The 13,227-nt window shown below is 41.7% G+C and overlaps 1 protein-coding gene across 3 annotated transcripts in view; it reads right to left on the minus strand.

Moving 5' to 3' along the window:
- The window catches only part of LOC126109597 (uncharacterized), a 115,842-nt gene that overhangs the window by 57,927 nt on the left and 44,688 nt on the right, over positions 1-13,227 (minus strand). For all 3 annotated transcript variants that reach the window (XM_049914639.1, XM_049914638.1, XM_049914637.1), the window contains one exon: positions 2,328-2,496. In XM_049914639.1, coding sequence (XP_049770596.1) covers positions 2,328-2,496 — 169 coding nt within the window. The remainder of the gene's footprint in view (positions 1-2,327; positions 2,497-13,227) is intronic.

The following is a 13,227-nucleotide window of genomic DNA, read 5'->3' on the forward strand; positions in this document are numbered from 1 at the left end:
CTTGGAACTTTTAAAAAAATTGACAGCAAAAATCTTCATCTGAAACCAATTTGTAACATTTGAAAAGTAAGTATTTAAATACGGAAGGGTCGATTTAAATGCTTTATGCTCGGCAGTGACGTCACAGGGTGAACATCAGAATGCCAAAACGCAACTAAACTACAAGTTCACACACTTGTAGTACTGAAGTTTGAGAAGTGTTCGTGTATACTATATAGTCTGTGCTAAACAGATGATAAAAGGGTAATTCATTACTTCTGAAAAAACACTGGTTTCAAAACAGTGCAAAGAAAAACATTGTATTTTCAAACTACTAAAATAAATAAAATAGTGAATTCTATAATTTTAGCAGGGGCTCCTGTAAGACCATAATTCTTGGGAACAGGAAAATGGAATCTGTCTGCCACGGCACGTCAGTAGGGCTGACGGGGCAGTATTGTCGACACCACTCGGCTACAACTGGGAGAGGTGTGCCCCGAGCCTCGCTGCCGTGCTACTGACAAGTATTGGAGCTGTCCCCTCACGTTAAAATGGCCTTTTTCCTTAACCTCGCTAGTGCATCGACGTGGTAGGCAGCATTAGCTTTCTGTCCTCAGGTTATCGGTGCCCTGTCGAGCTCACCGATAATGTCAAAAAGGGCAACTCGTACAGTTTTCACTTTTGACGCACTCGTCCCGACCGTGTTGGCGCGAGGAGTCACCGAGATGTGACATTTGAAACTGTAGCTCCTCATCTTGGTGTCATACTCTAGCACCGACATTTTGTTGCTGATAATGAAGTGACAAAAAAATGTATATTTCAAAATTTTTCCTCCAACACCGTACGGTTGTTCCCACAGCCAGCAGTCGACAATCTGAGGCTCAAATACGCACACACTTCCTGCACATCGAGTGTGTTACTGTGTGTCACGTATAGTGATTTTCTGAATACTGACAGTCTACATTTGAAAAGTCACAAGCATCGTGACACTTTTCATTACTTTTGCCGGTGGGAGACTCCAGAGAATGGTTCGCCATCCACATCTTACTAGCACTCCTTAATGACTCTGACCATCTTGTAACTTGAGAATTTGACAAGGCCGAGTCCTCGTAAGCTTGCCAAATCATTTTTTATGTCGCTGCAAGACTTTAATTTCAATATAATTTGACACTGGCAAATTGGAACACTTGATCTATTTCAGAAAATATTTTCTTATTCAAAATTTTACTAACAATTGTCCTCACCACACAGGATTTTTTACTGTTATGAGTCATCAGAGCTAAAAAATACAGAAATAATAAAATGCAAATGTTACTGTCATATATAAAACAAATACAAACTGGAAGACAGGGAAAAAAATAATAATATAGCCAGTGTCTCTTTACAAAAGTAGTCACATAATGCCTGTCTCCCTCACTTGACATCATCTGTTGGACCTACTCATGCACCGCACTTGTAAAGTGGAACAGTTGTGTTTGTAGACGGTGCTCATTTTGCTTGGATCACAAGTCTGAAAAGAACAATAAAAAATAAGTTTAAAAAAGTATAACTAATCATCATTTTTATTTTTTATTTCTACCGGCCACAATTTTGAGTAGTTTACGAAACTAAGATAAATGCTTACTGCAACATTGCAGACCACTTGTTCAATAAACAAGTGAGAAACAATGGTCTCGTTAATGCTTTTTTTAGACAAACATATTTTTAAATTGTTCTTTCTGCCCAAGTAAGCCAAGCACAGTCGTGTACCCTCTGTGTGTCCAACTGTTCCACTTTATAGATACGACACACAAGCAGGCAAAGCAGATGATAAGAGACTGAGATGGACAGTGCATGAGTTCATTTTGTAATATTCAACAGTAACTTTGACTTCAGTTTTTTCTGCATTTTGTAGTTCTGACAATGACTCACAAGAGTCAAATCTGTTACGCTGTTGCAAGTTCACCAGCTGAAATCAAAAAGAGGACTTTACTTTGAGTTTGGGACGGAACTCAACGGTGAACATCAACACCATCACCTGGCCCCCATACTCTATAAGGAGGCTAATAGAAACATCAGTCTTGATGCTTCCCAAATTTGAAGATAACCCAGCTAGTAAGTACTGGAAAGCCAGGAGACCCCCTCCCCTTCCCCACAATATAACTGATCAGTTCACATCAGTCAAGGTATGTGGGAGGCACCTTAAGCTGGGATCTACAGAAGCACCAGATAGAAGATAATTTCATTAGTCATTACTTTCTGGACACATTGTACGGTGTGATGTTTGCTCCATAGCAGGCATCTGTGCTCAGAGCACGGCAGCCAGACAGAATCGAATTTGTGTTACAGCATAAATACAGGACACTTACCGCGAACGTCAGCATCTGCCACGGACTCGTCTGCAGAGTGGTGAGGTGCGGGCAGCTCCTGGACAGAGCCTCGAACACCCTGTGTGAAACATCCTTCTCCATTATCACAGTCCGTAGCTGTGGCACGGCGTCAAATGTCGCGATGGCCTCCTCTTCACTCGTTTCCCACCTGAGTGGAGAGCACAAGATCGAATGCGTGAGCAGAGCATTTTCAGAAATAGCCCTGTTACTGCAAATACAGCACTATTGGTGCAATTGTGTCCATTGTCTGTTTACTACAGTATGAGAGAGGAATTAAGATCTCTTCACTTTACAAACAGTGTACGGCTCAGGTGACCCGATCACAGTACGAGCATATTTCCGTCAACAAATTTGTTTGAATCACAATCTAATTCAGAAAGCAGTTTCACACTAAGTTGACTTGGTATAACTGCAGCTGCTGACACAAAAGCATTGTGTAAAATTCAGCCTCATCTACATGTCTTTTTGTGTATCACAATTTGTTTCAGACCTATCAGTCTGTTTCCATATGGTATCTAAAAAGAAACACCTTCAAAATGTAGTAAAAATGGGGCCTTTCTAACATGCTACTATCTAAAAATAACAGTAGTGTACTCAGTAAAAAAAAAAAAAAAAAAAAAAAAAATCAAGAACCTGACAGAGCTGGTACACCACAATAATTATGAACAGCTCACTGTTCAAATTGGCAATCACCAGACCATATTTCTGGGTCATTCCATTTCAACTGGTCCAGGAAAAAAATAATTGGTTGCTCAACCATCTCAGAAAAATTTGATATTTGCTGGGTGAATTCCCTCATGTGTAGTGAGTGGCCTCAAGAAATTTGTTTCATTCCTTGGCCTGCAATATATTTGTTAGGGGACCAGATAAAAATCTGAAAATTACACACTTAATAGACTTTTATGGTATCAAACTTCAGTATAAATTTCAAAGGGAAGTTATGGAAAAAAAATTGCCGATATGAGTAAAAAATACTTTTCTTAATATATGCAACATCTGGACCAAAGGAATAAAATATATCAGTTGCATAATTTAAACACAAAAAACACAGGAGATTAAATAATGAATGATTATTTGTCGAAACAATCCTCCGCAGAAGGTTTCAGCAGGCTAGCAGAAAGTATTCGGAAGTCTGCACAGGTTCACAGACAAGCCCGTACAAGTCTGTGTGTTGTCTTCCGACTTTCACCAGCGTCTGTTCACTCACACTAAATTAACAATGTGCTCTTGAAGTGTGCAGCTTAACACTGTAATCTTTATTAATGAAGCTCACCATATGAGAAAAAGTGTTGTTTTTACTTACAAATTGACTCACAGGTTAACACAAGTTACAAGTACCATGAAATTTACTATTTAAAGAAATTTCATCACCTTTGTCGCCAGTCTTCTGTGGCCCCTTTCAAGAAACATTAGAAGCCTATAACAAAAGATCTGAGAGATATAACATTTGACCATTATTTTAAAAATAAAAGCCCTTTTGCCAATATAATTCCAGAAAAGTCATCATTTCCCACATGTTATTCTAAGATATTTGTCATTAACAAACAAAGGGATCGTAATAGTTGAGATAAAGAATTTTCTGACTCATCAGAAACTGAAAAAAAATAAAATTAAATAAAAAAAAAATAAAATAAAAAAAAATGGATTTAGCTTGTGAAGTCCCAGGTGTGTTGATAGCTGCTAATAAAATTAGAAAACTAAGCAAAGCAAAAAGACTTTTTGCAATGAATGCAAAAATTGAGAATGTAGCAACTCCTGTCAAAAAGAATTTGAAAGTTTCATTTCAAAAGGACGATTGCACTAAACCAAATGAGAGTTCTAAAAATACTCTGTAAAAATTATGATTTGATAGAAAAGCCAAACCCTAAATGCCATATTTCAAACAAAAAGGATAAAGCTAATATTATCAGTTTCCTACCAAATTCCTGGAGTTGAGCAAAAGGTAGTGATGAATTTAATGTGTCAGAATGTTTGGTTAAATTAACAAGGCAGTTAGTAAAAAAGACAGCAATTTTTTTTACCTGCATTACAAAATAAAAACACATCTAATTTCAGAGATGAAAACACAGTCGAAAAGATTATTAAGTTTTATCAAGATGACAATAACAGCTGTTTGATGTCTGACAAAAAAGAATGGGTTTCTATAAAGAAAATGATACTAAGCCTCAGAGACAAAAAAAGGTTAACATTGTGTAATTTAAATGAACCGCTCACTAAATTCAAAATAGAAAATCCTGACTTTAAAGTTGGGAGGTCGAAATTTTGCAAATTGAGACCCAAATGGTCTATTGTTGCAGGGGCAGCTGGCACCCATAATGTTTGCATTTGTTTGTATCACCGGAATATAAAGCTGATAATACACGGGGCCAATCTCAGAGTTGACTATAAAGACATTTTGGAAATTCTGGTTTACATCATTGACAGATAGAATTGTATGATCATGGGAAAATATCAAGACCATCCAGGCAAACAAGCTTGCTTTTACATATGCCTGACAATGCAGGATACAAACAATTGGCGACACAAGACACAATGGAAATGGTGACAATTACAAAACTGTGATGAGTGTTTTTAAGTGTTGATAACTAACCCTGAAATTCTGAAAATACATCATTTTATTACCAAACTCAAAGTAAGTAAATTTCTGAGACACAAAAATGAAACATTGGCAGGTTGATGAATGTTTAGTTCTTGCGACTTTTCGGAAAACTATTCGTTTGTTGTTCAAGATGAAGTACAAGGGCATCACTGGATAAACAAACAGGCCACCGTTCATTCGTTTGTGATCTATTATAATAATCAAGATAAACGAAAGAGTCACAGTTTTTGTGTCATAAGTGACTGCCTTGAACACAACATTAAAGCTGTGCGTGCTTTTCAACCGCAATTAATGAACTACATAAAACAGTACCATCCTTCCACAAATGAACTAATATACTTGTCTAATGATGTTGTAAGCCAATATAAAAACAAAAAAAAAAGAAAACATTATTAACATCTCATTTACAAAGAAGGCCGTGAACTTGATGCAGAATGGCACTGTTTTGCATCATGCCATGGGAAGAATGCTTGTGTGCTGTTGGGGGTACAAACAAAGCGAGCTGTCACAAAAGCTAGTCTGCAATGGACCAATGAGAACTGGATCTTGGGACCTCAGGAAATGTTTAAATTCTGTAAAGAACAAATAAAAGGGATGACCTATAGTTTTGTAAAATGTGAGGAAATACATGAACTCTACACCAATGACTTGGAGGAAAGACTCATGTCTTGTTAGAAGATTAAAGGCACATGATATTGTCATTATTTTGTATATTTTCATTATTATCCAACTTGCTCAAGTTTGAATTCACATCAATGTGCCCGGATAGTGAACTTCATCAATACAGAAAACTTGTACCACTGATACTTCAAAATAAGGATACTGTGCCTTGTGTTAAGGGCGAACAGTGGTGGATTGCCGAAGATTGTAATATTGGTGATTGGAGGAAAGATGTGCGTGTTCCATATTACCAGCCACTAGCACCTAGGAACTTGTTTAAAAAAGTTGAAAAGGATCAGGTCTGGATGCCTGTTAAAAATGTACTGAAGAAGCTCTCCCCTCTGGAACTTACAACTGCAACTTATTGAACTTTTGACCTAACACCCAAATTGAGTGAAGAAATTTCTGTTGCTCAATGAACAATGAAGTAAAAACAAATAAGGTGAGAACATGATAATGTAATTAGTTGACTAATTAAAAAAAGCGATCACAGATATGTATAAATTATGTAACTGGTACACTTTATCCATTAGTGCAGGTATCACAAATATTAATAAACGTATTTTTGACTCATGTTGATAATTTTTTTTATAAACTTCCCATTGAATCTCAAAGTTGAAATTTATACTGAAGTTTGACATCATAAAAGTCTACTAAGTGTGTAATTTTCATATTTTTATCAGGTCCCCTAACAAGTATATTGCAAGCCAAAGAATGAAAAAATTCAAAAAATCCTTTTTTTTTAAACCAGTGTATTTTTTTAAAGTACAAGCTTCTCATCATTGATGCTCTACAGAAAGCAACTACACTGTGTAGTGTAGTCGCACAAAAAATATTAAGGCTGAGATATTACTCCTCCTTTGAAAGAACACTGTTCAAAAATTGCGCTTTTTTTTTTTTTTAATTTGCAACCAATAACTTTGAGCCATTAAAAATATATTAAGGAATACATTCAACTAGGTGATCATGGTTTTTAATTAATAGTCCACTTTGTGCAGAACTAAATGCTTCTTATCTGAAAGGTCTGGGGCAACCCATTACTGATTAATTTATAAAACCACAGATATTTGTAAATGCAAAAGAATATGTGAAACAAAAATAGCTACTAATTGATAACCAGTAAAAAATTTTTGAGTCTGCCAAATATGAGGGAATTCACCCACCAAATATAAATTTTTTTGAGATGGTCAAGTAACCAGTGCTCGACCACTTGGTATGGATCGACTCTTCATGATAGTACATTTGAGATGCAACATTCAATCTAATTTTTTCTTCAAATAACTGACAATGCTATTAATATTGACATACAAATTATAGACTTGTGGTTTCTATAAATCATTTTTAGATTTATAATCACGCCCCTCATATATCACATGAAATATGGCTTGACATTCGTCAACATGAACAGTGGACGGTTTGCAATAATTTATTGTATTACAGCTCCTTCCAATTTATCCACTACAATTCACTTGTTTTTAATATTGGACATTATGTGATTCATGTTAGTGTATTTTATTTTATTCCCAATATGTTGCCGTTATTTAATTTGATAAAATGCATAAGAGAAAACCTTATTTCTACAACATTTTGCTTGTGTATTTTCTTAACATACTACTAAAAAATCGATTTGTAGATAATTTCATTTCTTTCCCCTCCCCTACCCACTCCCTCTCTCCATCCCCCTCCCCCCCCCCCCCAGATGACAGGGACTAGTGAAGGTCGACACCACTGATGTTACGAGAATTAAGGATATGTTGTAAGGAGAGATCCCATCAGCACAAATCAGAAAAGCTGGTGTTGGGAAGAATCCGTGTGGCACAGGCTGTGAAGCGGTCATTAAAGTGAATCTTACTGTGTCGGGTGGCATGTCTGGCAACTGGGTGGTTCAGCTTTCTCTTGACCACAGTTTGGCCAATATCGTCCCCACTCCTCACACTGTAGTAGTAAGCCCATCCAACCAACCTATGCAATACCCATCTCTGTGCTTACTCCTCCCCTGCTCCCAATTGTGTGACTCATGGCCCATATCCCTGTAATAGACCCAGATGTAAGTTGGGCACCATACATCCTACCACTACCACTTACTCCATCTTATCACTGGCATCTCCTACACCATCAAAGGCAGGGCCACCTGTGATAGCAGTCATGTGACTTGCAAACTTAGCTGTGACCACAGTACCCTGTTCTATGTGGGAACAACAACTAACAAGCTGTCTGTCCACTCGAATGGCCACTGACCGACTGTGCCAGAAAGAGAGCTGAACCTTTCAGTTGCTGAACATGCAGCCCAACAGCACGTGCTTCACTTTAATGGCAGCTTCACAGCCTGTGCCATCCGGATTCTTCCCACGAACAACAACTTTTCTGAATTTCACAGATGTGAACTCTCCCAACAATATATCCTCCATTCCCGTAAATGCACTGGTCTCGATCTACACTAGCCCCTGCACACAAACGCACTCGCGGTGCTGTATCTAGCAGCCCTGTACTGTCCCCACTACAACCTTGCACACGCCCACAGGCAGCACTAGTATATCTTGTAATGATGGCACTAGCATCATGGAAGACACCCAGAGACAATGAAAAGAATGCCTAAAATATGAGTTGGGCAGGAAGTGCAAAATAATAAATAGGGATGGGTACAGGATAAATATAACATTGTGGAAGGATGTATGACTGTAGTAAAAATACAAACCACACACAATGAAAAACTAAAGAAACCTTCAGAGATAAGTGAAACGGCTGATAGACCATATCGTAAGAGAAGATGAAGATTAAATAGGAAATATGAAATTGAGACAACAGTTTCAAAGGGGATGGAAAGACCTAAATCGAAACGGTGCCCTGGTATAGACAACCCGAGAGAAAACTGTTCCACCTGATGTGTAATATACACTCATGCTCATACATAAAGGATAATGCTGATACATGGTGAAACAACACTCGGATGGGCAGTTTTCGGGTTTAAATAACCTCAGGGTACGACCGTGTGATGCAGTTGACCTGCGGTCATCGCAAGGTGGCGCTGGCAGCACGGTCCACGTACACAGAGGTGTGTCAGTGCGTGTCAGAGGACGGTGCAGCGAGTAAGTGTGCAGACGTTTTCAGACGTGCTAATGGTGACTGTGTGTCGAAAATGGCTCAAAGAACACATATTGATGACGTTATGACGGGTAGAATACTAGAGTGACCGGAGGACGGTCAAACACAGCAGGTCGTAGCACGGGCCCTCAGTGTGCCACAAAGTGTGATCTCACAATCGTGGGAACGATTCCAGCAGACAGCAAACATGTCCAGGCACTACAGTATGGGACATCCACAGTGTACGACACCACGAGAAGACCGATATCTCACCAACAGTGCCCGCAGACGCCCATGGAGTACTGCAGGTAGCCTCGCTCGGGACCTTACCGCAGCCGCTGGAACAGTTTGCTCCAGACACACAGTCTACAGACGACTGAACAGACACAGTTTATTCGCCCGGAAACCTGCAAGGTGCATTCCACTGACCCCTGGTCACAGGAGAGCCCGTAAAGCTTGGTGTCAAGAACACAGTACACGGTAATTGGAACAGTGGTCCCAGGTTATATTCACGGACGAGTCCAGGTGTAGTCCGAACAGTGACTCTCGCCGGGTTTTCATCTGGCGTGAACCAGGAACCAGATAACAACCCCTTAATGGCCTCAAAAGGGACCCGTATGGAGTTCGTGGTTTGATGGTGTGGGGTGGGATTATGACTGGTGCACTTACACCCCTGCATGTCTTTGACAGAGGAACTGTAACAGGTCAGGTGTAGCGGGACGTCATTTTGCACCAGTATGTCCGCCTTTTCAGGGGTGCAGTGGGTCGCACCAAGCGTGATAATGCACGGCCCCACCGAGCTGCCATCGAGAAGGTGTACCTTGAAACAGAAGATATCAGGTGAATGGAGTGGCCTGCCTGTTCTCCGGACCTAAACCCCATCGAGCACGTCTGGGATGCTCTCGGTCGACGTATCACTGCACATCTTCAAACCCCTACGGCACTGGTGCAAGAATGGGAGGCTATACCCCAGCAGCTGCTCGACCACCTGATCCAGAGAATGCCAACCCATTGTGCGGCCTGTGTACATGAGCACGGTGATCGTATCCCGTACTGATGTCGGGGTACACGTGCAGGAAACAGTGGCATTTTGGAGCACATATGTTTCGGGATGGTTTTCTCAACTTATCACCAATACCATACACTTACAGATCTGTGTCGTGTGTGTTCCCTATGTGTCTATGCTATTAGTGCCAGTTCTGTGTAGTGCCACATTGTGTGGCACAACATTCTGCAATTATCTTTAATTTATGAGCATGAGTGTATTTGAGACACACAAAATACCCTCAGACTTAAGGAAGAATGACATGATTCAAATTCCAAAGAAAGTATTTACAGTTATGAATATTACCAAATCATGAGATTAACAAGTCATGACTGCAAAATACCAACACGATTAATTTACAGAAGAATGGGAAGATCCTGTAAGGCAACAGGATGAGATTCACCAATAGCATTACACAATACGTCCTTTTAGTGTTCTTTATGATAATATAAGGCGTTTATGAGGTTTGTATCTTTGGCTGAGGGCCTCCCTTGGTATTTGTCAGGATTACTGCGGACACTGGGTCCGTGATGCACAGAAATACACGAACTACGAATTATTAGCCATCACCACTTTATTTCTAGGGAGCAAACAATGAGCAATCCAGGATGGAATGTAACAATATTATGAAGAGGAAAGTTGCTACTCACCATACAATGGAGGTGCTGAGTCACAGATAGGCACAACAAAAAAAAGTGTCACAAATAAAGCTTTTGGCCATTAAAGCCTTCATCAACAATAGACGACACACACACACGCACGCGCACGCACGCACACACACACACACACACACACACACACACACACACACACACACACACACAAAAGTGCAAATCATAAACACAGCTGCAGTCTCAGGCAACTGAAACCACACTGCGAGCAGCAGCACCAGTTGATGATGGGAGTGGCGACTGGTTGGGGGTAAGGAGAAGGCTGGGGCGGGGAGGGGGAGGAATAGTATGGTGGCGGCAGCAGACAGTGAAGTGCTGCAGGTTAGACGGTGGGCAGGAGAGAGGTGCAAAAGGGGGAGCGGGGGGAGACGCAGTGGAAAAGGAGAGAAGTAAAAAGACTGGGTGTGATGGTGGAATGACAAGGAGGATTACGGGAACGTAGGACGTATTGCAGGGAAAGTTCCCACATGCGCAATTCAGAAAAGCTGGTGTTGGTGGGAAGGATCCATCTGGCACAGACTGAAGCAGTCACTGAAATGAAGGATGTCAGGTTCGACAGCACGTTCAGTAATAGGGCGGTCCACTTGTTTCTCGGCCACAGTTTGTCGCTGGCCATTCGTGCGGACAGACAGCTATTTGGTCGTCGTACTTACACAGCATGCAGCACGGTGGTTGCAGCTTACTTGTAAATCACACGACTGGCTTCACAGGTAGCCCTGCATTTGATGGGATAGGTGACGTTCATAACCGGACCGGAGTAAGTGGTGGTGGGAGGGTGTACGGGACACATCTTGCATCTAGGTCTATTAAAAGGCTATGAGCCACGAGGTAAGGGGTTAGTAGCAGGGGTTGCATAAGGATGGACAAGTATATTGTATAGGTTTGGTGGATGGCGGAATACCACTGTGGAATGGTGCAAAGGACAATGTGCAGGACTTTTCTCTTTTCAGTTCACGACAAGAGATAGTCGAAGCTCTGACGGAGAATGTAATTCAGTTGCTCCAGCCCTGGGTGTACTGAGTTAAGAAGGGAATGCTCCTCTGTGGCCAGACGGTGGGACTTGGCGGGAGACTGGAAAGATAAGGCACAGGAGCTTTGCTTTTGTACAAGGTTGGCAGGATAATTACAGTCTGTGAAGGGGCTTCAGTGAGACCCTCAGTATATTTTGAGAGGGACGACCACGGGTGGTTAGGGTGTACGGAAGGGACCTCTCGGTACGGAACGGGTGGCAGCTGTCGAAGTGGAGGTATTGCTGGTGGTTAGTAGGTTTGATATGGACAGACTTAGTGATGTAGCCATCTTTGAGGTGGAGGTCAACACCTATGAAGGTGGCTCGGGTTGAGTAGAACCACGTGAAGCAAATGGGGGAGAAGTTGTTGAGGTTCTGGAGGAGTGTGGATATGATGTCCTTAGCCTCAACCGAGATCATAAATATGTTGTCAATGAATCTGAACCAGGTGAGGAGTTTAGGATTCTGGGTTTTTAGGAAGGCTTCCTCTAGACTGCCAATGAATAAGTTGGCACAGGATGGTGCCATGCGGGTGCCCGTAGCCGTGCCCTGGATTTGTTAGTAGGTAATGCCTTCAAAGGAGAAGTAACTGTGGATGAGGATATAGTTGGTCAAAGTTACTAGGAACAAGGTTGTCGATTTGGAATCCGTCGGAAGTTGGGAAAGGTGGTTTCGACAGCAGTAAGGCCATTGGCATTAGGAATGTTAGTGTAAAAGGAAGTGGCAACAATAGTGACGATCAGGGCTCTGTGTGGTAAAGGGACAGGAACTGTGGAGAGTCGGTGCAGGAAATCGTATCTTTTATTCGGGAGGGTAGGTTCTGGGTATTAGGCTGAAGATGTTGGTCTACAAGGGCAGAGATTCTCTAAGTGGGGGCACAGTAACCAGGCACAATGGGGCATCCTGGGTAGTTAGGTTTATGGACTTTAGGAAGAATGTAGAAGGTAGGAGTGCGGGGGGTGGGGGGTGGGGGGGGGGAGTTGTGGGGTTGAGTAGAGAGATGGACTCCGAGGAGAGGTTCTGGGATGAGCCTACGGATTTGAGTAGTGACTGGAGATCCTGCTGGATTTCTGGAATAGGGTCACTGTGGCAAGGTTTGCCGGTGGAAGTATCTGACTGCTGGCGGTGTCCTTCTGCCAGGTAATCCTTGCAGTTCAAAACAACAGTGGTGGAGTCGTCGTCCGCATGCAGGATTATAAGGTCAGGATCAGTTTTTAGATGGTGGACTGCAGTTCTTTCTGCGTATGTAAGGTTAGTTTGCACATTGAGGGATTTGTAAAATGATGGTGAGGCAAGGTTTGGGGTTAAGAATTTCTGGAAAGTTAACAGAGGGTGATCTGGGGGCAGTGGGGTTGGATCACAGTTGGATGGAAGAGAGAAGTGAGTTAGGCAGGGTTCAATATTGGTCTTTGGTTGAGTCTGAATGGTAGGGTTGGTGGCGAAAAACTGTTTTCACTGTAGGGACTGGGAGAAGGAGAAAGGTCTTTAACAAGTGCTGCATGACTGAATTTGGGAGTGGGGCAAAAAGTGAGGCCTTTGGAAAGGACTGATATTTCTGTGGGGAAAGGTTCACAGAAATGTTCACGACTGTGTTGCGAGCCTGTGTTCTGGATTCTGTGTGGTGGTGGTGGTGGGGGAAGGGGGAGTTTTTGAGGGTGGGGTAAGTGAAGTAGGTCAGCAAGACAGGGTTTGTCAGCTACGATGGAACATGGGGGAGGTTCAGAGATGGTTGTAGAGATGGTGGACGGTGGTACTCCGAGGTGGGAGTAGGAAGTGAGCAGGATGGAGAGTTTTTTGAGGTGGCATTGTGCATG

This window comes from Schistocerca cancellata, chromosome 12 (assembly GCF_023864275.1).
Source record: "Schistocerca cancellata isolate TAMUIC-IGC-003103 chromosome 12, iqSchCanc2.1, whole genome shotgun sequence".
In the NCBI taxonomy this organism is placed as follows: Eukaryota; Metazoa; Arthropoda; class Insecta; order Orthoptera; family Acrididae; genus Schistocerca; species Schistocerca cancellata.